The 27,046-nt window shown below is 45.2% G+C and overlaps 1 protein-coding gene across 10 annotated transcripts in view; it reads left to right on the top strand.

The window, feature by feature from the left end:
• The first annotated feature begins 12,561 nt into the window (after positions 1–12,561).
• Positions 12,562–27,046, top strand: part of WWOX (WW domain containing oxidoreductase) — a 954,172-nt gene continuing 939,687 nt past the window's right edge. For all 10 annotated transcript variants that reach the window (XR_004961188.1, XR_004961185.1, XR_004961184.1 and 7 more), the window contains exons 1-4: positions 12,562–12,804; positions 18,679–18,743; positions 19,532–19,589; positions 21,169–21,347. Coding sequence is in view for 4 of the 10 variants with exons in the window: in XM_036276000.1 (XP_036131893.1) it covers positions 12,698–12,804; positions 18,679–18,743; positions 19,532–19,589; positions 21,169–21,347 (409 nt within the window). In the remaining 6 variants the exon portion in view is untranslated. The remainder of the gene's footprint in view (positions 12,805–18,678; positions 18,744–19,531; positions 19,590–21,168; positions 21,348–27,046) is intronic.

Genomic DNA, 27,046 nt, shown 5'->3' with positions numbered 1-27,046 from the left:
ATGTGTCTCTCTCACATCGATGTTTCTCTTTCTCTTCCTCCCTCTCTCCCTCCCGCTCTATCTGAAGATAAATGCAAAAATGTCCTTGGGTGAGGATAAAAAAAAAAAAGACAACTTTAGTGATGTCACATTGTCTGTGGGTCAGGAATCCAGGTGTGGCCTAGCTGGTCTCCTTTGACTCAGTGTCTCTTACCAGGCTGCCATCCGGGTGTCGGTCAGGCCTGCACTCATCTCAAAGCTTAACTGGGACATATGTGTGGTGATGGGGGGGGGGGGTGCGCACGTGCATGGTACAAACCTGTTTTCAAGTTTGCTTATGCGGCTCTGGCAGGAGATATCAGATCTCTGCTACACAGGCCTCTCTGTGAAGCAGCTCGTAACACGGCAAATGGAGGCTCCCTCCACGTGAGTGAGCAAAGGGGGAGAGGCTGAACATCCAAGATGGAAGCCACAGGCTCTTAGTGCCCTCATCTGGGACGTGACATCCCATTTCTTCTGCCACGTTATATGCACCAGAAGAAAGTCGATCAATCCAGTCTGCATTCGAGGGACAGGTATTACCCGATGGCATGGGGTCACTGGGGGCCACCTTAGAGGCTGCTTTTCATGTCCTGTGAGTATTAAGTCAGGAACATCTTTAATCAACACACCACATGGCTGTGACAATAGACTAACTAGCTCAAAGGCATATTGGGTTATTTTTCTGGGCTTATTGTTTAGTTGGCAAAAAATTATTAAGAATAAAATATACTTGGGGGGGGGAAGAGGAAGAGAATTGGCCTTAATACTGCCATATGTAAATCCTTTTAGGTTTGCCTTCAATTCTTAACCAAATATATAAATATTTTTACATGGTTACAATGATCTTGTATAGTCTTTGGTGCCCCACGTTTTTACACTTAGTATCATATCATAAAGAATTACCCATGCTTCTAGAGAATCTTTATAACCATCCTTTTAACATACACTAGGTCTTTATTATCCCAAGATCATTTGCTCTCTTAAGTGAGGCCTTAAGCCAAAACTGTGTTATAAATGGGGAGAAAACTATAGCTATAAATTATAAGAACAGAGTTTATTTATCCAAATGTAGGTCATAATAGCAACTTTGCTAAATATTAGAATAAAAAACGAGTCACACACTTATTTTTGAAGAAGGGGATGGTTCATTTTTCCCGCAAAATTATATGAGAGCATTCTAGACCATGTCCCTCACAATTGACTTGCATATTAGGAACATAAAGAAGGTCTCATTGGCAAAAGCAAGATTCAAGAACTTTATGAATTTTTAACAGTGCTATTTCTCCGTATTTTTTTTTTTTTATCCTCACCCGAGGACAGACTTTGACATTTTGCTCAGATAGAGTGGGAGGGAGAGAGAGAGAGAAACATTGATGTGAAAGGGACACATCGAGTGGTTGCCACCCACATGACCCAACCAGGGCCGGGGACAAACTGCAACTGAGGTACATGCCCTTAGCGGGAACTGAACCCAGGTCTCACTGGACCGCAGGCCGACGCTCCAATCGCTGAGCCAAACTGGCCTATTTCTCTAGCCCTTTAATCCAAATATATTTTTTAAGTGTTTGTCATCATCCTTGATCCAACTCAGTTGTTAACCAGTGTATTCCATGAGTTTCTTTGCCTGCAGTTGAAGCAGTTTTCTGAAATCACCTGTATTGATTTTATGAAAGCCCACCCTTTTGGAAAAATGTGCAATTCTGCTTTGCAATCAGTTTACATTGATTATTTTTGCATTATACTGTTAAATGTTCACTGCGGTGACCATCAGTCAGACCAATCAAGAAGATATCGATGCTGAGGGGGCATACATTAGAAGTACTGTTAATGAGGAAGAGATTACAAAGGGTGAATATTTTATAGGGGCCAAATTCATTATTGAACAATGTAATACCACGATGCGTTTTTCTCTGGAATCACTTTTCTCCCTTGGCTGCACACTGCATTTTGATGCTGACATTTCTCCTAATGAATTCCCTCCTATAGAGGTACAATGAGGGTGGGTGGCAGGCATTCTTGGATGCTTATAAAATTTCTCACTCTGAGCATCAGAGTCACACAGACACAGACACCCCCACATCCCTACCTTCTTCCTTGCTAATATAGTCCTGGTGGTGTTTGGGGTTAGATGTAACTGGGCCCTGCCCTGGCCTGAGGCGAACCACCTTGGTCTGATTGAATAAACAGAACGCTATTTCCCTTGCAAATGATCAGTTCAAGGATGGTGTGTGGCACAATTCTGGCCAATGAGGGTGTCTTGGGAGAGTCCCTTCATTTGTGAACAGGGGCACAAGAAGGGGCCATTCCCTTTTCCTGCCCCCGGATATTATCTCTCCATTTTAGACTGTGGCAGCGATCCGGGAACCATGAATGCAGCCAGAGCAAGAAAAGGAGCCAGTGTCCTGACATAGAACAGCAGAAAGAAGGATACAAAAAATCCGGGTCCTGCCCTGGCCAGTTTGGCTCAGCGGTTAGAGCGTTGGCCTGCGGTCCGGAGAGACCCGGGTTCGGTTCCCGCTAAGGGCATGTACCTTGGTTGCAGTTTGTCCCCGGCCCTGGTTGGTCGTGCGGGTGGCAGCCACTCAATGTGTCCCTTTCACATCGATGTTTCTCTCTCTCTCTCTTCCTCCTACTCTATCTGTGCAAAAAATGGAAAAATGTCCTCGGGTGAGGATAAAAAAAAACACAAAAAACCCGGGTCCTTAAATTACCAGCCCCAAAAGCACTCTAAATCAGGCATTCTGGTTACGAGAGATATTTTTTTATTATCATATAAGTAACTTCTAGTGGTGATGCATTAACTGGATCTGAGAGCATCTTAAATGATGGAATGTCCGCACCATTTTAACGTCTCTTCAGGGAGCAGCCATTCACCCAGCAAGTATTTTACTGAGCACTTACTATGTGCCAGACACCACGGTAAGTTCTAGGGATATAGTGATGACTAAAACATGGTCTCTGCCTAATGTCACTAACATTCTGTTGAGTAAATCAGACATTAAATGGGTAACTCACTTAAAACAATGTTTTAAACCAGTGGTTCTCAGCCTTCCTAATGCCATGACCCTTTAATACAGTTCCTCATGTTGTGGGGACCCCCAACCATAAAATTATTTTTGTTGCTACTTCATAACTGTAATTTTGCTACTGTTATGTCTTAGGTGACCCTGTGAAAGGGTCGTTCGACCCCCAAAGGGGTAGGGACCCACAGGTTGAGAACCGCTGTTTTAAACTCTAGGTCAGTGCTATAAGGAGGCATATAGGGTGTTAGTGAACTATAATGAAGGTTCTAGAAAGTGGAAAGGCTTCCTAGAGGAACCTATATTGGTACTGAGCTTTGAGGGACCATTCTCAGGTCTTAACTAGGGCCAGGAGGAATGGGGGGCAATTCAGTCAGAGAGAACAGTATGTATGGCCATAAACCTCCGTGGTTACAGGGCAGAGAAAGGGTCGAGTGGCAGAAGCTGAGTTTGGAGAGAGGCAAGCAGGAGGAGTCAGGTCAGATAGGCAGGCCAACACCACTCATGTTTACGGTTTCAGTCTCATTCATTGGTTCCCCATCCGAATACTCTTTGGTGTTTGTCACAAAGAAAGCTACCATAGAAGAAACAGCCCTTGACTTACAGACGTCTGTGACGAATCAGACCCTGGTTACTCAAGTCAATTGAAAGGTATCTGGAGTGTCAATGGTTTTAGAGGTTAAAAACACATTGCACGTGTCCATATGCTACCAACATGTGCTACATTTGACCCTGGTGTGCTTGCTATTCAGGAAAGGCAAGCTCTTCCGAGGCCAGTTGAACCCCAAGTCTGGCATGTGGAATGATGGGCTGCCAGTCTGGAGAGCCAGACTACATGCATGAAAAGACCACCTCCCTGGGCCAGCTTGTTTCCATCAAGGGAGTGAGTGTGCACACCTGTAAGGGTGCACTTAGCTTGAAATCATGTAGCCAGTTCAAAGTGGCCCCAACCAGAAGGAGATTGATTGATTACCAGGACTCAACAGCATCATCTAAGACCCAGGTTCTCTTCTATCCAACTGTCCTGCTAGCTTTAGTTGGTCAACAGTGTCTCCATCAAGCTCCTAAGAGGGCTGCCTCAATCTCCAGCACCACGTCTTTACACCACAGAGTTCCAAGTAGAATGTAAGTTTCTTTTCCAAACCCTCCCTTTTTCAGTAAGAAGCATCTTCCCAGAAGTTCCCAGAAGGCTTTGCTAACATCTCATTGGCCACAACTGGGTTATACACGTACCCACTGACCAATCACAGGCCAAGAGAATGGGTTGCCTTGAATGACTTGAATGATGGGGGTTGAATACCTGGGGTGGTGCACATTGCTGCCAGACAAAGGCTCTTATTAGCAAGTAGGAGGGGGAAACTATTGATGGGTATCCCAGAGTCTGTATTAGCATGGGTATCCCAGAGTCTGAACTGCTGCACAGGGTGGGTTCTGAGGATGGAAGTAAAAAGGGGGTGGGAGGTTGGAGGGAGCAAGGACTTGGGCAGGCAAGGTCAAGGTGCTGTCTATCTACCTGGGCAGACCACACATTCCTTATGTCCAGGGACCATATCTTCAGAAGCAGTGTGACATCATGTTACAAGTTGGGGTACCAGAACTCTGTCACTTGCTACTGCTTAATGCTTAACCCCTCGAAGCCTCTGTTTCACAACTGTAATGTGCTTAATAAGAATTGAATGATGTTGGCCATTATTTGCCATCTCTTTAACCCTGTGAGGTTTTTCTGTGCTTGGTACAGCAAGTGAACACAATAATTTCTTGATGATTTAAAATGCTGCCAAAAACTGAAGGCAGTTCAACAACTGAGTTAACTACCTTTAGTAGCACAGATGACTCAGGTTGGTGCTACAGAGTAGCGGATAAGACAGTAGCTGGCGGGGCACATTGTCTGGGTTTGAACCTAGGCTCTAGCGCTTCTGAGCCGTGACTAAATTAGAAAAGCTACCAGCCTTTCCTTACCTCCCCGGTGAAATAGAGAAAATAACAGCATCCATCTTCTAGTGTTTTTGCGATCATTAAATAATCCATATAAAGTTTCCAGCGTAGTGCCTGAAAAGTCCTATTGTTTGTTCCCGGTTGTTTTATGCTTACTATGCAGCACTCATTGTTGGCAGCACTCCCCAGGCTTTGTCATGTAGTCCTTACCCACGCCCGGGGGGCAGGCGTTAGCAGCTCCCTCACGTTCCAGGTGGGGCACGAAGGTCCAGCCTGCTGGCCCAGCGGTGGCGGAGCAGACTGGCACACAGGCAGTAGGCATCCATTATGCCGCCTGCACCTGCACCGCAGGGCTATTTCTGCTGGTATCAGAGGTGTAGAAAGCTCGGGGATGAAGAGAAAGGCAAAGATGAAAAGATTAGGAGAATATTTTTAAAAAGAGGAGATTTGGAGCTTGAAGGAGGAAGGTAATATATTACCCTTGTGTTCTCAGCTGAGGTCAAGGTTAAGAGTCTTACCCCAGCACTCACTGGGACTAAGAGGTGAAATGAAGGTTCCAGTGCAGTTCTGCCCGACTGTAGAAGCCAGGCACCTCACTGTCCCCACCGCCTCCTCCATCACACACACACACACACACACACACACACACACACACACACTGTCCCCATCGCCTCCTCCATCTCTCACACACACACACACACACACACACAGTCCCCATTGCCTCCTCCATCACACACACACACACACACACACACACTGTCCCCATCGCCTCCTCCATCTCTCACACACACACACACACACACACACACTGTCCCCATCGCCTCCTCCATCTCTCACACACACACACACACACACACACACAGGCACTGTCCCCATCGCCACCTCTATCACACACACACACACACAGTCCCCATCGCCTCCTCCATCACACACACACACACACACACACACACACACACACACACACTGTCCCCATCGCCTCCTCCATCACACACACACACACACACACTGTCCCCATCGCCTCCTCCATCTCACACACACACACACACAGTCCCCATCGCCTCCTCCATCACACACACACACACACACACAGTCCCCATCGCCTCCTCCATCACACACACACACACAGTCCCCATCACCTCCTCCATCACACACACACACACACACACACACAGTCCCCATCGCCTCCTCCATCACACACACACACACACACACACACTGTCCCCATCGCCTCCTCCATCACACACACACACACACACACAGTCCCCATCGCCTCCTCCATCACACACACACACACACACAGACACTGTCTCCATCGCCTCCTCCATCTCACACACACACACACACACACACAGTCCCCATCGCCTCCTCCATCACACACACACACACACACACAGTCCCCATCGCCTCCTCCATCACACACACACACACAGTCCCCATCACCTCCTCCATCACACACACACACACACACACACACACTCCCCATCGCCTCCTCCATCACACACACACACACACACACACACACACACACACTGTCCCCATCGCCTCCTCCATCACACACACACACACACACACACTGTCCCCATCGCCTCCTCCATCTCACACACACACACACACAGTCCCCATCGCCTCCTCCATCACACACACACACACACACACAGTCCCCATCGCCTCCTCCATCACACACACACACACAGTCCCCATCACCTCCTCCATCACACACACACACACACACACACACAGTCCCCATCGCCTCCTCCATCACACACACACACACACACACACACTGTCCCCATCGCCTCCTCCATCACACACACACACACACACACAGTCCCCATCGCCTCCTCCATCACACACACACACACACACAGACACTGTCTCCATCGCCTCCTCCATCTCACACACACACACACACACACACAGTCCCCATCGCCTCCTCCATCACACACACACACACACACACACACACACACAGCGATGAGGAATACACCTAGTCTGTCTCTTTGACTTTTATTTTAAGAATTAGCTCGTAGTTCTAAGTAGCTGGCCCATGAGAAAACGTGGCAGGGAAATGACTTTTTGGGGTATGATTCATTTTATTTCTGCTAGGTCAACAAAACATGCTTCGTTGTCCAGAGGAACGAAATCAGGCTGGTTAAATTCCCTGTCACTATAAATGTTCTCTTGATTTGTGAAAAAATAAATGTGTGTTGTTTTAGATGAGTGCAGCTACAAAATATATACACAGCATGGGTCCTTTCTGTTTCAGTTTGCATTTTAGTGTGTCCTTTAAATACGCGCACCAGATATAGCAGAGGTTCTCCACCTTCCTAGTGCCGCGACCCTTTAACACAGTTCCTCATGTTGTGGTGACCCCCAACATAAAATTATTTTCGTTGCTACTTCCTAACTGTAATTTTGCTACTGCTATGTCTTAGGCGACCCCTGTGAAAGGGTCGTTCGACCCCCAAAGCGGTCCTGACCCACAGGTTGAGAACTGCTGAAAGCATTTGAAATAGTGGTAAAAGTAATAATGATAATGAGAGAGAGACAGTAATGATGATTGTTTATTGAGTGCCTGACTTGTGTTAGGCATTTCACTGGGAACTTTCTATTCATTATACCGCTTAATTTTCTCAAAAATATTATGAGGGCAGACTTCTGAATTGGGAGTACTTTGTAAATTATATAATTGTCTAACCATTATACTGTACTCCTGAAACCAATATGAAATAATATTGAAATATCAACTGTAATAGAATATATATATTCTAATATATATATGTAAGCTATATATAAAAATAATATAGAGCTTTGTGCCTGGCACTGTGCTGAATGCCTTTTAGTCATCACTCCTTTTTTTTTTTTTTTTTTTCTCTCTTTATTGATTTTAGAGAGAGAGGAAGGGAGAGGGAGAGAAAGACAGAAACACTGATGAAAGAGAACATCAACTGGCCGCCTCCTGCATGTCCCACACTGGGATTTGCCCCACAACCTGGGCATGTGCCCTGACCAGGAATCAAACTGGCGACCTCTTGGTGCATGGGTCGATGCTCAACCACTGCGCCACACTGGCCCGGCTTTCCTTTCTTTATGTCCCCCTACTCCCTCTGGCAGAATCTGGGGTGAATCCTGAGCTCCAGAGCCTGGAGTGTTTGGAAGAATATATTTGCAAGATAACGACAGCTGAGGATCAGAATGCCATCTTGGAAGCTTTGGCTGCCAAAATGAAACACTCTAAACAAAGTGGTGGAAGACTTTAAACAGAATGGACTCCTCACCGCAATTTTCAAGTGTTGGGGGAATCACAACTGCCCCCTGGAGGGCGATTTTTCTCCCTGCAGGACAGAAAGTAGCCTGGAATGAAAGTTAGGCTGAAAAACAATTTTGTGAATGTTGGCAAGTCAGCAACTCTACACGAAAGTTACATTGAAGCGTGAGGTCTTTAAATATAAACTGAACAAATGAAATTTCCAAACCTAAGGGTCTGATTTCCAGAAGTCAGGTCAATGGATGTGGCGAGTTCGCAGGCGAGAGTGCCTCCTTGTGGCCCGCGAGAAAGTGAGCGTAACTGTTTCGTCCTGGGGACTTCCCTAAGGCAGAATCACTCTCTCCTACTGCTTCGGGGAATCAGGTTCTCTCTCTTTAAGGCAAACACGGCAGAAGGTTAACAGTGACTATATCTAGGTGTGTGTACAGGGAGGGGTAGTATGAGTATTCATTGTACTGTTCTCTCAACTTTTCTGGATGATTGAAATGCATCTTTCATAAAAAGTCATGTTCAAAAAAGAAAAAGAGAGAGAAGCAGAAAGTAAATAAAAGTAGAACAGGCTTAATCACATAGAAAAACAAAAGGACAGTACTTTAAGTAGACTATATTTAGCTTTATGAAAAATTCACTTATTCAACCTTATTTTTCTCACTTTCCCACGCGGGAGTGAAAACCCCTGGGCATCTCCTTGAGGATCAGCACTGGAAACCCCCTTTTCTGGAAAGGCAGCCCCCAGGGCATTTGGTTAAGAGGATGAGTTTGGGGCCAATAACCTTGTTTGGAGTTTGGGCAAATTACTTAAATTGCTTGTGCCCCCGTTTGGTCATCTGTAAAAAAGTGGGTTGATAATAATGAACTTAGTAAAGTTAAGTGACTTGGCCTCTGTCACACACACTAGCTGAGTTTGGTTCCAATGGTAAATTACAGGAAACCCTCCCACTGAAATTCTCCCCTCTCTCCATACCTACAAGTCTTGGTTTAAACTTCTCTTAGAAGCCTCAGTTCATAGTTCTTTGTGTGTCTGTTGGTCTTATTTGAATCGACTGATTTCTAGATACAGGGAGTGTTTCATTTTTCTCAGAGACATAATATTTATTGTGTGAGTGAATAAGTAAAATATAAACACATTGGCCAGAAGAGAGTTTTCCCTAAGAATGCTGTTCAATATTTGTCCTTCTGGGTTACCTCCCATGAGAAGTTTATCAGAAGAGCCAAGAAGCTTCCTAGGTCTTCTTAGCATGTTGAGTTTGGCAGCAAAGCACAAGGCTGAATTTCTCAAGAAATGGTGACTTCAGTTAAGGTTGGTTTTGCAGAATTGGTGGGGTGTTTGCATGTATGATGGGGACAGAAATGCCCATCATCGTGGTAAAGATAATGAACTAAAGAAGCGTGGCTCTGGGAATGGTACCCCAAAACGCGTGCCCACTCCATGAGTAAGGCCAAATTGCTTTCAGCAAAAAGTGTTCAATCTCATGTTCATCAATTATCAGTTACTGCACAAGTGATCGATCAAAACGAAAAGGCAGTTTAAATGTAGAAATCCTTGTCAAGAATTAGGCTTTCGTCTTCGAAAAACATGGGCAGATAGGGCCATCTGGTGTGCAGTTGTGTAATCACACAGTGAATTCTTTTTCTGGCCTCCTCACTAGTAGTAGTAATCTATGTGATTCAGTTGACTTCACAAAAGCAAACCATTCTTTAGACTTCTTAGAGGTACATGTTGAAAATCTTGGATCATTCCCAAACTTACGGCTCCTCAAACCTATAATAATCTTACAAGTTAAACAGGGCTTGTCCTCTGACAGATCCTTGTAAGACCGAAGTCAAAGCCATGTGCAAGCTAAATTCCAAGGGGCACAGAAACTAGGACTAAATAGAGGAAGCCAGTAAAAAGAGAGCAGGAAAATGTAGCCCATGAGCAGACGGAGAAGGAACAAGTGTCCATGAAACCCATGAGAGGAAAAAAGCAAAACGAACAAAAAAATGGCCTCTCCTTGGGCTCCCTCAGGCCCTGATAACATTCTAATTTAGCTCATGTGCACCCTGATCGAAAACTTTTGAACGAGTCTCTGTGGCTTGCAGTCAAATAAGTACGGCTAAAATAATATCCATTTGCGTGAACCCAAAAGGTAGAAATCCTGAAGTCTGGCTTGCCTACTCTCACAGTCCCCAAATGCCTTAGGTAAGGTGCAGAAGAGAGAAATCAAATGAGGTCATTACAAGCATTTGGGAACGTTATTGGTGTCTGGGCCACCCAGCCAGACTTCTGTCAGTTTGTTTCAGTCTCCTGTGGATGAACTAGGAATCGGAGAGGCAGGTGCTCTCAAACAATGCTAGAGAATCTACTTCAGAACCAGCAGTGTCTGAGGACCATCTTGTGAATTTCTGGCCAAAACTGGGCTCTTCAATGCCTTAAATAAATCTCAGCATTTGATTTTTGAGTTAGTAATATATGACATACTGTCAGTGGTGAAAAGTAGTTCTCAACTGGGGGAATAATTGTCAGTGTCTGGAGACATTTTTGGTTGTCACAGCTACGGGAAGGGAGGCATACTGTCATCTAGTGGGTAGAGGCCAGAGATACTGCTAAATGTCCTATAATGCACAGGAAAGTCCCCTACAACAAAGAATTATCTGGCCTCAAATGTCACTAGTGCTGAGGTTGAAAAACCCTGGTGTCCACAGCAGGAGAAATATAGAGGGAATTGTTAAAGTTTGGGAAGAGCAGAGGGTTGGCCTAAAAGTTGAGAATTTTACCAAGGGGACCTCTACCCTGTTTGGGGAAGATACCATACTATAATACCACCTTTTTGCCAAGTCACAGTGCTGGTAGAAGCTCTGGTGAGGGTGAACCCAAGACAAAAATCTAAGTGGTTAGTCCTTGAGGAACTGAGCAGAGGCAGAGATAATGAGTAGAGACACTGAGGCTAATCAGTTTGACTCCATTCACCCGCATTCCCCTCACCACTGGGGGAATTTGTGACCTAATTTCTTATTCATATGTACCAAAGGAATAAATTGGTTTCGGAGACAGGGGCCAGGGATTAAATTCACAGAAGAGCAACAAGTTAATGGTAGCTTATTTAAATGCACATGGATTTTGAAAGTCATATTTCAATAGGTCTGAGATGGAATAGTGGGCCTGTTAAAATAAAAGTATGCTTTCATTAAGTTTGCTTCTGATTTTTCAAAGTAAAATGACTCTCTCCCCTGAAGAGCATACAAAGCAAGAATAGCAGAGAATATCAGTTTCAGGACTTGACGAAAACAAGTAGTAAGTAGTTCTTTTGAAGGAGACTTGCATTCCTCCGAGACCAAGGCCAGAGAAATCATGGTCAGTAGATTTCCTTGTAATGATGGGCTGTGGAGCAAGTTCCAAGCAGGGGATGATCTGGAAAACACCCTGGGCAAGGCCAAGTTGAAGCTATGCTGCCGGTTTTTGACAGAGGACATCGTTTGACAATTGTAGGCGGTCGAAGAGGTCTTCAGAGCAGCCACTTTGTAAATATGGAATTTTGTTTCAAACCAGGTTGATTTATAGAGGGCTAAACCTAAGGTACCACATTTATTCATTCGTTTATTCACTTTATTTAATGAACTTGTTGGTCCAGGCATTTTACTAAGGGCTAGTGACAGAAGCATAAGATGTGGTGCTCTGTCGGTTTAGTTCGGCGTGTGCAGATAAATAATTCTTCGACGTTAGCCCTTTATTACCAACAGACCCATGCTGTGGATGTAGGAGACTTCTCCAAGGCTGGTTAATCAAGTGAGTGAATTTGCATTTTTAAAGGTCTCCAAGCTTTGTAACATTGTGTTTACAGGCACAAATACGTTTGGGAATCAGCCTGGGTGATGGAAAGGTCTGGAAACTATGTGAGCAGGAACGTTCACTCTTCCTAACGTCCTAAAACAAGGACAAGCTAGAGTCCAGAATATCAGCATCCTGCCATCCTTTCTTTCTGCTCCTCTGCGTAGGCTGGCTGGGCCTGGACTACATTTCCCAAGATGCCACTTGCAAGAGCTCCTGCAGGATTGGTCAGAATAACGCGGACGTGATTACGGGTCGCCCAGCAACGGGGTGGGGGTCGGGCTGTGCCTGGACGTCAACGCCCCTTCCCTGCGGCCTGGAGGATAAGGAAGCTTAGCTCCGTCTCCACAATCATAGAATGTCACCAGATTTTACTTCCAGCTGAGCGGCAGTGCAACCTCCTCGGCGTTTTTACCATCATTCTTCTCTGGCTCCGCCCCCTTCACGCGAGCTGCAGAGTAAATCCGGAAACTGGATTACAGCGACCGAGCCGACCGAGCGGCTCCGCGCGGTGCAGTACGCAGGCGCGAGCGTTTGGGTCCGGACGCGCGCGGCTCTCGGTTGAAGCGGGAGTGAGTTCCTGGGCGCGAGACCCGGCAGTGGGCGGCTGACTGCAGGGTGGCCCGCGTGTCCTCTGCCGCCATGGCAGCCCTGCGCTATGCGGGCCTGGACGACACGGACAGCGAGGACGAGCTGCCCCTGGGCTGGGAGCAGAGAACCACCAAGGACGGCTGGGTTTACTACGCCAAGTAAGAGGGCTGCAGGGGAGCCGCCGGGGGGCCGCCGGGCCTGGGACACACCTGGAGTGGGACGCACCTGGACCCTGACGGCCTCGAGTGCCCGGGACACGGCGCTGCCCTCGAACCCCCCTGCGCGGGGTGGGGCGCGTGCCCGCGTCCCAGCTTGGCGAGGTCGGGCGAAGCGGCAGTGCGGTTAAGGAGCTTCCAGGGTCCTGAGCTGGGACCGGTCCTCTCTCTGGGGCCTGGGTCGGCCGTGGCCACCTGGCAGCGGCCAGGCGCGCCCTCTGCTGCTCAGGAGGCAGCACTGCGGTGCAGTGATGACAAACCGGCCTTATCCCTTCCTCCCCCCAAAATCAGGGGGGAAAAAAAATGCAGGTGCCCAGCTCCCTCCTCGAGGGACCTAGGAGTATGTATTCTTAACAGATGTCCTAACATAGCTATGTATATGTGTATACAGACGTGTGTGTACATTTACTATATTACAGCGTCATTATAGTTTTCCCGGGAAAGTTTCAGAAACACTAGCAGACCCTTCTCCCTGCACTTACTGTGTGACCTTGCACCATTGAAAGACCTCCCAGTCAGTTTTCTCATCTGTAAAATGGGTCTGTATGAGTCTTAGTTCAGGCAGCGTGCATAAAACACTTAGTGTTTCCTGCTGTCTCAGCAGCTGTGACAGTGCCTCCAGAGGCCTGATGTGAGAATCACCTGGAACTGTGGAGGTACAGCTTTCGGTCTCCACGGAGACCCTCACGGAGCGGACACCTAGCAGACACTTAGCGTGGGGAATCAGCATTTTTTAAGCTTTCCAGATGAGTCAGGTTATGACTTAGCTTTGAGAAACATGGTTGTAAGTCAGCGGTTCAACATCTGGTCAACTGAAAACATATCTTTTCCTCGGTTCTACCGCCAGAGATTCTCATTTAATCGGTTTGCCCCTCCTCCCCATTGGTATGTTGTAAAATCTTCCCAGGTGATTCTTATCTACCCAAGGTTGTGAACCAATAGCAAAATAAGACCTCGCTGGGTTCATTCAAGACTCATTGGCATCTTATGTGCCAGGTGCTTTGCTGGGTCCTGGTTAGACTGAGATAAAGGAGATGCAGTTGTCACCCTTAATGAGTTCTCAGTCTTACAGGGCAGAGTGACACTGAGGTAGTCCAGGTGCAGTGTGGGTAGTGAGCAGCAGTCTGTCTAGCAGGAGGCCTGTGTGGCTAGTGGGCACCTCAGGAGAGACGACCTGGTGGAGCTGGCACCTAAGCTGCCTTAGAGCACAAGCAGAAGTGGGTGGGTGGGTGGAGGAAACAGTACAGAGCCCCCTGCATGGCCTGTGTGGCGATGGAGGAAGGAGAAGATCCAGGAACAGGAGGAAGGGCTGAGCTTATGGAGGCCCTTTTGTGCCTCATGGGAAAGCTGGGGCTCTGTCGTCAGGACCCTGGGGTCCAGCTGAAGGATTGGAGCCAGTGTGTTTAGAAAGATGGTTTCTGCTCTGGAGAATTGAAGGGCCAGTGCTGGCAGCAGGGAGTCATTAGGCTGCTGCAGGGCTCAGGCAGCTCCTGACCGGGCACCTGCTGTTCTGTGCCTTTTCCTGAAGGGCCCTTACATCCCGCAGCGCTGGGCTTAAATGCACTACCCCAGAGACCTTCCCTTTCTACCCCAGCCCTGCACCCTCCGCCCAGCACCTTGTTATCAGCCTCCTGGTATTTAGCATTGTCTGTAGTTCTTATCCTACTCTTCCCTGAGTGCTCTGTCCCCTTCCCTAGATTGAAAACTTCACGAGGGCAGGGGCTTTTTCTTATTCACCTCTGTATTCCTAGTGCTTAGCACTGAAATAAATCCATGTGGAAGGAGTAAATTAATTCATCTAGTGAGGGGTTACCATAGGCCTTTGTTGGGGGGGTTACTAGGCCCTGGGAATGAGAAGATGCACACAACCTGCTTTCTGCTTTGGGGCCCTCCTCCCGCGCCCCCTGTGCGGGGCCTGTCCGTGTTCTGGCCACTTACCTCAGGCTTCCTGGCTTCCCTTCAGGTTTGCCAGGAGCCTGGTGTTAGGTCCGTAGACTCCCTGGCATGTGCTCACCCTGCCTTTTCCCCTGTTCCTATCGCTATGTTGGGTGGCCTTTCCCACCTGCTCCTTTCCAGAGGGCATCCACTGGACTTGGGGCTCTTCGCTCCTCTGAGAGCTTCCCGGGAGCCCACGGCCAGAAGGGTCAGTGACACATACATGTTCTCTGAAGAGCCACCATCATCGTTTTAGATCTCAGACTGGCCTGTCTGGCCCTGATGCTTACACTGACTGGTGACAAGGCTTGGCCGCTTCCAGCTGGCGGGCACTCTCTCCAGAACTTTCCAGTCCTCTGTTCTTCGGTTCTCAGGGCTGCAGGATGCCTCTCAGCAATCCTAATCCTGGATTCCTAGCAGTCCCCTTGATCTCTCCTGACCTGCAAGCATCCTGGCTGCCCTTCTCCCTCTGAACTCGGAAGGGGTTACTTACTTGTCTTTTTCTCTGGGTTTGGGACCTTTACTAATGAGCTCTCGGAAGATTGCCTTCTCAGTAGTTCCTGTTTCCAAATTGTCTTTCTCCTATTGCAACAGGGCCATGTCCCAGGACAGAGGCTGTAGCCCCAGTGAAACCCGGGGTCTTGTGGCGCCCCATTCAGCCTTGCCCTCTTCTTTTGTGTGGCTTCTCTTGGCTCCTGTGCTTCCCCACATGCCCCACTGTGCAGGGTACACGCATGTCATCCGACCCAGGGCCACCAGTCTGGGCTCCCAGGGAGGGGATGTTTCTGCCACCAGGGAGAGCCGACAGGCCTTTCTCCCCTACGTCTGTCTAAACCAGGAGCTGGGCACAGGAGGATGAGATCTCAGTGGCCGGGGCTGTTGCTGCAGCCGCCAGGGCCTCCCTGGGTGGGCCAGCCAATCCCCCTTTTCTTCTGAAGCCCTTTTGGCAGCCAGAGGGCCAGCTGGCCTTGCCCTGTGGGGAGGCGGCTCCCTCTTCCCAGGGCTGGCTCTCCTCACGGGCTCTCCCCGTGAACGTAAAGAAACTGTGCTTTAAAAATAACTTTAGAAGAGCATACTTGAAAATGAAATCCATGTAATATCGTAAGAATTTGATTTTGATTCCTTTGGCTTACATTAAGATCACTGTTAATTATCTTTTTAAATGACAAAAAGCTTATTGAGAGAAAAATAAAAAATAAAAGAGGGCTTCTATGTAAGGGAGAATAAGATAACACTTTGGGGACATGTGTCGTAATTTTTTGTTCATTAAAAAGTCATTTTAGGTTACAATTAAAAAGAACAGTTCTTAATTAACTTTTATATGTAGGTATTAATACTTCTATGTGAAAGGCCTGGTTCTTAGTTCTTTGCACATTAACTCATTCGGTTCTCTTTAGCCCCAAGAAGTGAGTGCTATTTTTATCCTCATTTTACTAAAGGGGAAACTGAGGCACGGGGGGGTTAAACAACCTCCAAGGACACGTGGCTGGTGAATAGGAGAGCCAGAAAACGTGGGCATCAGGCTGTGGAATCCTTGAAACCAAATTACATACTCTCTTCACCTCAGTTAGTCCCAGGGTCCTACTACAGGGTCACTGTGCCCTGCAGGGGACGGTTGGCAGTGTCTGGAGACACTTCCTGTTGCCACCACTGCCGGGAGTGGCATATTGGCATGTGGTGGGTGGAGACCAGGGGTGCTGCTGCTCATCCCACAATGCACAGGACGGCCCCACAGCAAAGAGCCATCCAGCCCTCTGGCCCGGGTGGGAGCGTAAGACGCCCTGGCCTAGGCATCATCTGTCAAATGAAGAACAGGACATGACAGTGTTTATTTTTTTATTACTACTTTTTAGTATTTTTCAGGATGTTCCGAGTGAATGTTTTAGCTCCGAGCTGGTCGGTGTGTGACGCGTGGGGAAAGCACTTATTCATTCCACCTGCTTACATTTGAGCAGCTACCCATTACATGGCCGGGTGCAGGCTGGGTGTCTGAGGGTTCATCTGGATGCTGCAGTGTCAACACTCCACTCCTTGGGTCACTTAGTGGATTCTTGAGGGCAGACGTTTTGGGTTCCAGACTTATTTGATAGGTGCCTATGGGATGACAAGTCCTTTTAACATCAGGCGAAGGAAAATGTGACCACATCTGTAAATTTACCTGAAAAAGCAGGAGGTACAGCAAAGCCTAGAGCAGGAAAGCTTTCTATTGTTGCCAGTGCTTGGCTTATCTGATTGCTCTTCCCTTAGTTTGCAGGAAGCAGGGGCTGTGCCTGCGAGGGGCAGGTTATCCTTGTTAGGGAGTCAGGCTGCCCTTTCTGCAAGTAGAATTTCATGGTCGTCATGTGCAAACAAGTAGGAGTCGGTCCTTGCTGCTGACACCCTTTGTGTGCACGATAATTTAATCAGTCACTGAGCACTGTCACAGGTCTGGTGTCTCCTTCACAGGGGTGTGTGGCCAGGGAGACTGGCTGACTGAATACACACAGTGCAGGAGCTCAGGTCTTCTGCCTTCTGAGGCCAGTGTCCAGGCTGTCCCTGCACTGGTCACTGAGACTTGACAAAAATGACCAGAAGCCAGCATTTCCTGAAAAGACCTTGCTTTCGACTTTTGCAGCAAGTTTATGCTCTATTTATTCTCTATCAAATAACTGATAGGGAAGGAATAAAATATTTTCTATTTTGGCATGGGTATGTGAACTTAGGAATCTATCCTCTCTTTCGAATGACTCTTGAAACATCTAGCTGTTTCCCTGATTAAGTAATTGTATATTTTCCTTGATGCTTTATCACCTGTTGGCGGGTGTCTCTAGTCTGTTGTTGGCTTATGATTTTAATTATAACTTTGTGTGCTCTTCTGAGATGAAATGCTGAGTGTGACGCAGAAATTCGACTAGTTTGTATATTTGATTTGTTCAAAATAATAGCTAGCACTTTTTTTTTTTTTTTTTTTTTATCCTCACCCGAGGATATTTTTTTCCATTTTTTGTACAGATAGAGTGGGAGGGAGAGAGAGGAAGGGAGAGAGAGAGAAACATTGATGTGAAAGGGACACATCGAGTGGCTGCCACCCGCATGACCAACCAGGGCCGGGGACAAACTGCAACCGAAGTACGTGCCCTTAGTGGGAACCGAACCCAGGTCTCTCTGGACCGCAGGCCGATGCTCTAACCGCTGAGCCAAACTGGCCAGGGCTAGCTAGCACTTTTGAGTGCTTATGGACCAGGTACTGTATTTAACCCTTTGTATACAATATCCTCATAACATTCCCCTAAGATCAGTGCTGGGATCATTTCCATTTTGCAGATGAGGGAGTTAAGGTCCCCAGGTTGAGTAACTTTGACCAAAGGCACACAGCTAGGTGACTTATGGAGCTGTCTTCCTGCATTTTTAATGATCGCTCAGAAGAAATTAGGACTCAGTAGTTAAAAAGCACTTTGAAATGATATCTGTGGAAAGAATAAACATTTAAGAAGGTTATAGTTATATCTAAATGATTTCTAAATATCAGCATTATGAATTTGACTGAAGTTTGTCAGTCTATCCTGGAATAAAACTAAAAGCACCTCTCTAGATACTTTAAGTGCTTGAGCTATCTTCCTGAAGTCGACCGCAGCTGAGGCTTGGGACCCCCCCCCCCCCACAGCCAGTGTGCGAAGGTCCACTTGCGGGGAATTCCACAGGTTGCTGCTGCTTCCACTCTAGGGAATTGGACGTGCTGCAAACAGTAACATTTATGTTCTACTTCTTTCTGAATGTCTGGCTTCACTACTCTTGAGAGCGAGTATTATTTGGGAGAGAAAAAAATCTAATGCAATGGATTAATTTTTAGAGGTGTAACTTTTACTTATTGTTGTTTTCTGGATTTTTTTTTTTTTTTAATAGTCACACTGAGGAGAAGACTCAATGGGAACATCCGAAAACTGGAAAAAGAAAACGAATAGCAGGAGGTTTGTATTTTGTGGTCATAAAGCAGAGCACCTTTTGTGTAAAGCATTGATCAGATGGGAAAACATCACCGGCAGGGAGGTGACAGGTCGCGTGTCCTTCTGGGAAGGCCCTCCAACAGGGAACCGTCAAGGGACTGGACTCTCCCTCTAGGAGCTTATGGGATTTGGCAGAAGGAGGTGCTGAGGTCTTGGGGTGCAGTGGTGAGGATGATTTCTTACTGGTCTTAAATTAAAAAGTATAAAAATAATAGAGGCCTTTGACTCCCAGCTTATTAGATTTTTCTATAGCTGCACTGTTTGTAAACTTGTTCTTGGTTTTTATCATGGAATTAAAGATACCAGTGTTTGATGGGATTCCATCAAGATCGCCATAACTTACGGGTGCTTTTGAAGAGGTGTGTCACCCAAGGAATAGAAGTATAGGAAGTTCTGGTTGAAGAGACAGTATGTACCTGTGAAAAAAAATGCAACTGCTCTATAATATTGTATAAGGAACATTGTAAGTCAGCATACAAATGGTGTTGTAAAGATACGTTCTGTGAATTTATTCAAGGGACAGTGCACATTGATTGGAGCAACCAGTAAGGTTTTCGTCAAAAGCAGGAGCTGAAACTGAGTGGAGAATGAAACAGAGTTTTATTTCTGGGCAAGAGGCAGGAATGTGGAGTCTGGTTGGGATAATGGGAGAGCAGCGACTCTTGGTCTGGTGGGACAGGCTTCGGGGGACCCTGCTTCAGTTCACCCCATCCCTGCCTCGTGTAAACTGGTCAGTCTCTCCTGTGTTTCAGATTTGCCATATGGATGGGAACAAGAAACCGATGAGAATGGACAAGTGTATTTTGTTGAGTAAGTGTCTATATAGAAACTGTTCTCAGCCATTTTACTTTCTGATATTTTTCTACAATGTATATTACTTTTATAATAAAAGTAACTGTAATCTTAATGAGAATAACTACTTTTAACAATTTTTGCATTTATTCATCCAGTCTGTTTTATATACACACATTTTCTTTAAAAAAGAAAGGATGGAAATGTACTTTGTGAGCTGTTTAGTAGCTTGTTTTTTCCATATAATGTGTTTGTGAGCATTTTCTTATATCTTTATATATTTTCAAAATGATGTTTAATGTCTGTAGAGTATTATTTTGTAGAGACAGTGGGCGTTGGTGGTGTTAAAGTCCTGTTACTGGGCAGCTGTAACTCTAAATGTTTTGGGCATCCTTGTCTGTAAAACTCTGTTTAGAGTAAATTCCCATAACAAACAGTAGTAACCACCTGTCTAGCACTTCTGGTGAGCCAGCCATGATTCTAGTCACCTTCTACCTGTAGAATTATCTCATTCAGTCCCCACAGTGCCCCAAGGGAGGCGAGCCGGCACCGGCTGTCCTGGTCCTCTTACCTCCTAGTGCCTGCTAGAGCGGTGTGCTGGCAGATGCTCAGCCAGCTCTCTGGGGGAAAGCCCAGATTCCTTTCCACGGTGTAAATACCTTCACCACAGCCTGCTTGAGCTCCCAAGGCGAAGTCATGGAGGAGCTGAGGGGAGAGAGGGTGCAGGTGGGGCCCTCGTCAGCCTGTGTGAGCCGGTCGGTGTGCGACGTGTGTGAAACGCTGATCTGGAGAGAGGGCTATGATTGAAGTGTAAGTTAGGTGACTCGTGGGTCTCAGCATTTTAAGATGATTGATGAGTACAGATGTAAAACTACGTATATTTTTACACACACACACACATGGCAAGTGATGAAATCTCACCTCTTTCTTTCTGTAAGTGCTTAATAGTTTTTAAGGTATCTTGAGATCTTTATCTCAAATCTCAAGAATTTAAAATGTTAAGGACTGTTATGTAAGGAGTAGCCTATTCATTCTTGTATATTTTAATATTGTTTGTACACAATTTAGACCAACTCCAAATCAACATTAGAGTGCTTGTAGGAGGTATGAGTACTGTCTTGAAAGGAAAATCTTTAGAAATTTAGTAGTTGGTCAGTTTCATATTTACTATTAAGACTTACCAGTTTGAGTTTTATACTTTTCTACCAGTCTTCTTAGGCCCTTGCACAGGGTCAAGAGATTTAACTGAAATCTACTGAAAAGAGTGACTGACTGATCTTATAGCAACATTTACATGAATTAAAAAAAAACCAAAGCCGCCATCTCTTTTGAGATATAAGGATACAAGGCAATGCTTATTGTATGTTGTAGCGTATTTTGTAGGTAGTTCTGAAGGAGAGGAGTAGATGACTATTTTTCCAGGCAGGAATGTAATCCTTCTTGAGGCCAGAAGATAGACTAAAAGGACTTCAGTTCTTTCCGGGCTTAAGAATAAGCCTTCTTAGTACATGAAAAGTGGGGTTTGCCTAGCCTGAATTACAATGTTATCTTACATTTATAAATGCCCATGTTCACTGCTTCCTCCTCTTCTTTGCAGCCATATAAATAAAAGAACTACCTATTTGGACCCAAGATTGGCATTTACTGTGGATGATAATCCTACAAAGCCAACCAACAGACAGAGATACGATGGTAGCACCACAGCCATGGAAATACTCCAGGGCCGGGATTTCACTGGCAAAGTGGTGGTGGTTACTGGAGCTAATTCAGGAATAGGTAGGTCATTAACTTACAGTTATTATTATTGTTATTGTTTTGTTGTTGTTAGGACTGCTGTAGTGAAATCTTGTACAGTGATTTTCTAATTTTAAAATGTATATATAGCCTTTTCAGCTATCGTTTAGTTAAAATCCTGCTCTCTTTTAAAATCCCAGTGTTACTATGGAAGGCTATGTAGGGTCCGACCTTGAATTCTCTGAAAGCTGAACACTCAGCAAAAAATCATGGCTATTTTGGTAGTCAAGGATTAGAGACAAGTCTTCATCTAAGAGTTTCTGATCTGGTCTGTGTGGTGTGTGGACGTACTCCAGTTACTTGGGTAATGGAATATCGGGAATAATCATCATGATTTTGGATCTAAGGATACTGCAGGTTTCAGTTGGTCACTGAAAATATTTTCCTTTGGGTAAGGGATTTTATTAAAATTCGCAAAGTTAGAAAATTAGTCCTTGCCTTAACCTCTAAATTAACCCTCTTATTGATGGGATTTAACTGTAGTGACCATCATGAGGTAGGCGGCTCGAGGGAGTGCTCTTCCCGTAGCATCAGGGGCTGGTAAAGATCCCTGTACAGTAACTCGCCGTAGGACTTTATTCTGCCTTTGTTTTTGTCCATTTACATCAATATCTGACTCTGAAAGAACTGCTTTGTGTAAGGATACACATCTTAATTTATGGAGACAAAAATAGGATTGCATTCAGCTGTCTTCTGGCAAGTTCTCTCTGCTCTTTGACTGCTCCCAGTCCCAGTGCCCCCCTTGTTGGTCTTCCCTTTCCTGCCCCTCTGTGCATGTCCTATACCTTCTCCTTCGTCTTTCTTCATTTTCGGTAACCCCTTCTTGAACCTCCAGAAACATTCCCTAGCACCATCAGCTCAAGCGCAGGGGGTGAAAATACAAATTAGAGGAATAATCATTGTAGAGGTCTACAAATTAACCAGCTGCAGTCTCACAGTGGAACTTCTGACTGCACTTGTCTGTGAAGGCAAAGAAGCAAGTAGAGTTTGTTTTTTTCTTTTTAATTGAAAGGGGTTTATTTAAAATCAACTTACAGACCTCAACCTGGGCTCACATATGTTCAGCCCAATTTTCTGAACTTATTTTTGGATGAATTTTATGTAGTTGTCATTGATAATCAAAACTGATGACACTATATTAACAATAATGGTTAGATCCTCAGTCATCCAAGAAAAAATATGTTGTATTCATTGCATTGACTAGTGTTATGTGAGGGTGTTGACCAATCAATACAGTGTAGAATAATTAAGAAAAAATAAGGACTTAAGTGAAGTATCTTTTTATTTAACACTTAGTTAACCGGAAAATTGACTAAGAGATTTTATTCCTTTAATCTTTTGCCTCGACTATTTTTTCTTTACTTAGATATGTGAATACTGCTGATTTTCGGCATAAGTGTTTGTACTTTGTCTGATACTAGATAACAGACCTTTGGCTGCGGCTAATGCTCTGTCAGGGATTTGCAACACCAGGCTTATGACATAGTAATCCTGGACTAATAGAGTTGGTTCTTACAAACAGCTATGTTGAGTTGGATATTTAATCATGATCGAGCAGGAGGAGGAGATTCTGAAGCATGGAGAGTAAATGTGTTGTTGATCAGAATGGACCTCAAACCACTTTGAGGAAAGTCCCAAACTCTGTGCCTCTTCACAACTCCCATGTCCCCTTGAAGACTTCCTTCTTGATGTCCATAATCCATTTCGTGGACGCTGTAAGTAGGTGTCTTTGGTGCAGACAGATATAGTGGCAAATAATAAAGCTCAGGATGAAAGACCTTGGGAAGGTCCTAGGAAGACGAGTGCTTTCTCTGCAGACACCGGCAGCTGCTTGCCAGCTCAGACCTTGCCTCAGAGACGCCCTTACAGCACCCCTCACCCGCCAGCCCGCTCCGCCCCTAGAGCACACATCTCGGTGAGTGCTGAAGACTTTATTCTGAGTTTTTGAAATAATATCATACTGAACGTTACAAGCAATCAAATCCTTGCAAATAACTTCCACTCTGCAGCAGTGGTGGTATCAGGCTGAACGAAAAGAGGCTGAAGATAGGCACAGGGCTTTTCATCGTGACTGAGCTCGCCCTTCTGTCCTGTGTGGCTGCCTTAGAAGGTGCCCTTCCCGGGTAGGCTGCGGCTTCCAGATAAAGTCCTTCCTTCTACTGCACTGTGAAATATGCCAATTTTTAAATTGCTATCACCACTTTATTCCTGACCATTTCAAATCAAATAGCTGAATGCAGAGTGAATCGGGCTTCTTCGTTTCCAAGACTTCTGGGCATTTGAGTCATCTTCCGTCAGAGCTGTAATGGGGTTGGTGTTCCCTGTCCTCCTGCCGCGCAGGGAAGCCTGCCTTCTGGGTATCAGCTGTCCAGCCTTTAGCCTGTGAACGTCTGTTCTCTCTGAGGCAGAGTAGGCTGAAGCAAACATACCCGTATCTATTTGGAGAGCGGTGACTACGACTGAAAACATAGGTAACCTCGTGTTCTTGACAGACGGGTTTGCCATCTGATGTTTCCAGTGATTTAAAAAGAAAAAAAAAGCCCCATAAGGCACTGCTTTGCTGGGGTTGCTGTTGCTGAGGTTCTCTCCCTGTGGACACAGATGACCAGGTGGTGAGGGGTCAGCATTCCTCCATGAACTCTGGATTGTACTAGGACACTGCCCCCTTTGAAGCGGCCTCTAAGCAGATTTTGTATTGTCGACTTCTTCCCCCTGCTGTAAGTGATACAGATTCATATTTTGAATTTTTGATATTTTACTTTACTAAGGCAATTGGAGGGACTACTGATTAATTCAACTGAAAAAAGAGCAAGGTGATTCTGGAAGGATTCTGAGGCAGTAACCGGGATAAAGCGTCGTGAGTTCATGAAACCTTGGCTTTTACACTTGAAGTTTATAGCCAGGTCTGACTGCTGACCGAATTCCACTGTCCAGATTGGGGGTTGGCAAACTACGGCTCGGGCTGAACCTGACCCGCCGCCTGAGTTTGTAAGTGAAGTTTCATTAGAACACAGCCATTTCCATTCACTTCCATTTTATCTGTGGCTGCTTTCGTGTTACTAGCAGAGATTAGTAATTATGGCAGAGACCGTATGTCCTGCAAAGCCTAAAATATGTACTACCTGGCTTTTTACAGAAAAAGTTTGCCAGCCCCTGCATTAGATGATCTAATTCCTTTCAAAGTTAGATCACCCCAACATTCTCCAAATTTGACACAATTTAGGTAAAATTGAGGTATATTAGATGTCCCCAGGCCATAGGAAGATTGCGGCAGTACATCACATGTAACTCCTGGGACGTCCCACCAGTATCCTGCACCCTTGCCTCAGGTCTGTGTCCCCCCTAGTTAGGGGGCTGCAAACATTGCCATGTTGCCTCCTCAGAAACTAACACTGTTCTCTCCTTGACCTTTGTTTGACCAGCACTCTGAACACGAAGACCTTTGTAGATTGAAAGCTGTAGCTTGTGGACCTCTCTGTGTGGAGATCAGCATCTCAGTATCCAGGGGGAAGTCATCTCTTCACCTAAAGCTTCTGCTAGACCAAGAGGCCCGGACCCCACAGTCCTGACTGCTAACCCGTAGAGGCAAGGGAGGAACTCACTGTTTGTGCTCCCCGTAGCACTGCGCAGGAGCGGCAGGCGCTTCGACACCTGGAGTTAGGGCTTTGACTCTTGTTGGGCAAACATGGATGGAAATGGCTTCGACATGGTGATCATTATATAAATACAAATGTTATTGCGAAGTCTCAGGAGAGAATTTCTCGTCCTGGGAGATCCCATAGCTTCTTTTCTAGGCACAGCCTGTCAATCAAGCTAATTTGGCTCTGCAAATAAATAGTTAAGTATAACATGCTGCTTTCTTGAATCTGAGGGCTGGCATGTGCTCATTAAGGCAGGATACTTCTAATGAAGGGTTAGTTGAATCCCTAAATGTGGGACACTGCCTGCCCTGTTTACGATTTCTTCTTAGGGACAGTTGTTGAAACTCGTGCAGTGTGTTTCAGTGAGCAGACCGATGTATCGTCATTGTATTTAAGGCATGGAACCCAGGTATTGTCAGACATCCATTTTAAAACGATTAATTATGAGCAAATTAGATATTTTCAGTCTATTGTTCATTGGTAATGATGATGAAACTTTCCTCTTAACTGCCCGTCGTAAACCAGTAGTGGGTGTAGTCTGATGAGCGTTTCGTCAGGACGAAAGTCCCTTTCACGTTCTGAGCCTCCCGAATGGGGCTGCGGCAGATGCCAGTGCTTTAAATCTAGAAGAGTCTGGGCTGGCGTGGTTTATGAGCCAGAGGATCCATCACCCCCCAACCCCCCCGAATAAACACAAGCTTGGCACCTTGGCATATACCAGTAAAATATATTTTAGGACTGAACCTTCAATTTTCTATTTGTTATATAATCACCTTCCTAAGGTTTACTACAGGGATTCTAATATGTGTGCATACATACATATACACACACATACTTACATATCAAAATTTATATATTTTGAGAGGTAAAAAGTCCATGCACAAGCTCTCAAAGTCACCCCTAAGTTTATTCTTTTCGGTAACGGTACCAGATTTCCAATGCAGGAATCCCAAACTGTTACTGTAGTGTAATGTGGAAGTCGGCTGCTGTGGCTTAGAGAACCTGCTTGTTAAGCTCAGGTTCTCATTCCTGAACCGTGTTGCAGTTACAGTGTGAAGTCTAGTTGCCATATTCATTTATTCACCATGATGAATTCACATCTTGTGTAAATTCTACCGGTTTTCTCGTAATACGAGAAAATTACTTTTCTTCATGTAAAAAAACGTATTCTTAAGATTTCTAAATCCACACTTCACAATTATGAACTAGACTAGTTTTCTTTACACCTTCAGTTCTTGGTTTTCTTTTCCACACCCTAGTGTTACTGAATTTTGCCTTCCAGCTTAAACCATGCTATTGACTGTTCTCAGTTATTCTGAAAGACCCTGTAAATCTGAGGTCATAAGTAACTCAGTCATTTTCATGGTCAAAACTTAGTCGTATGGGATCGTCACACTTGGGATCCTCAGATGCCTGATCACAATTTCCTTTCCACTTGTGGACAAGACTTAAAACGAGGGGGATCTTGGCATTTAGCTTCTTTTCAATAACCTGGTGCTCATTAAGTTGAGGAAAGATTTCTGTAATAATCTCACCTTTTGGTAATTTAAATTCCCATTTTAAATGAAAAACATTTGTGATCACTTCTAGTTTATGCTTAAATATGTATGTTTATTACAAGTAAAGTGATTCTGAAATTATTTTTTTCTGAGTAACTATTGAAATTTTTGACAGTTTTAGAGAAAGTCCTTGGACGATAGCACACAAGAACTGAGAATTACTATCTTACGAATTAAGCAGCCATTTTATATTCACTATTCTTAGACATTGACTGTGCGTGGAAAGTACATAGTCAGAGTATTTGAGAAGCTATATATGTTTCTAAAGAGACTGATTGAAGTATTCTAATGAGTCTCATCTCGTAATTTGGCAATCATATAAAAAACTTATTTAAAAATATTAATAGTATATATAGAGTAATGTATAAATAATATATCTGATCTCAACTGATTTTTTTTGTCTCATGAAATCAGTTCTATACTTGCATGTAGGTTTAGATTTTAATTTATTTGTTATAGTGCCAGCATAATAGATGAGGGT

This window comes from Molossus molossus, unplaced genomic scaffold, assembly GCF_014108415.1.
Source record: "Molossus molossus isolate mMolMol1 unplaced genomic scaffold, mMolMol1.p scaffold_m16_p_21, whole genome shotgun sequence".
Taxonomy (NCBI): domain Eukaryota; kingdom Metazoa; phylum Chordata; class Mammalia; order Chiroptera; family Molossidae; genus Molossus; species Molossus molossus.
Note: the sequence above shows the minus strand (reverse complement) of the source record. Positions and strands in the feature narration are given on the sequence as shown.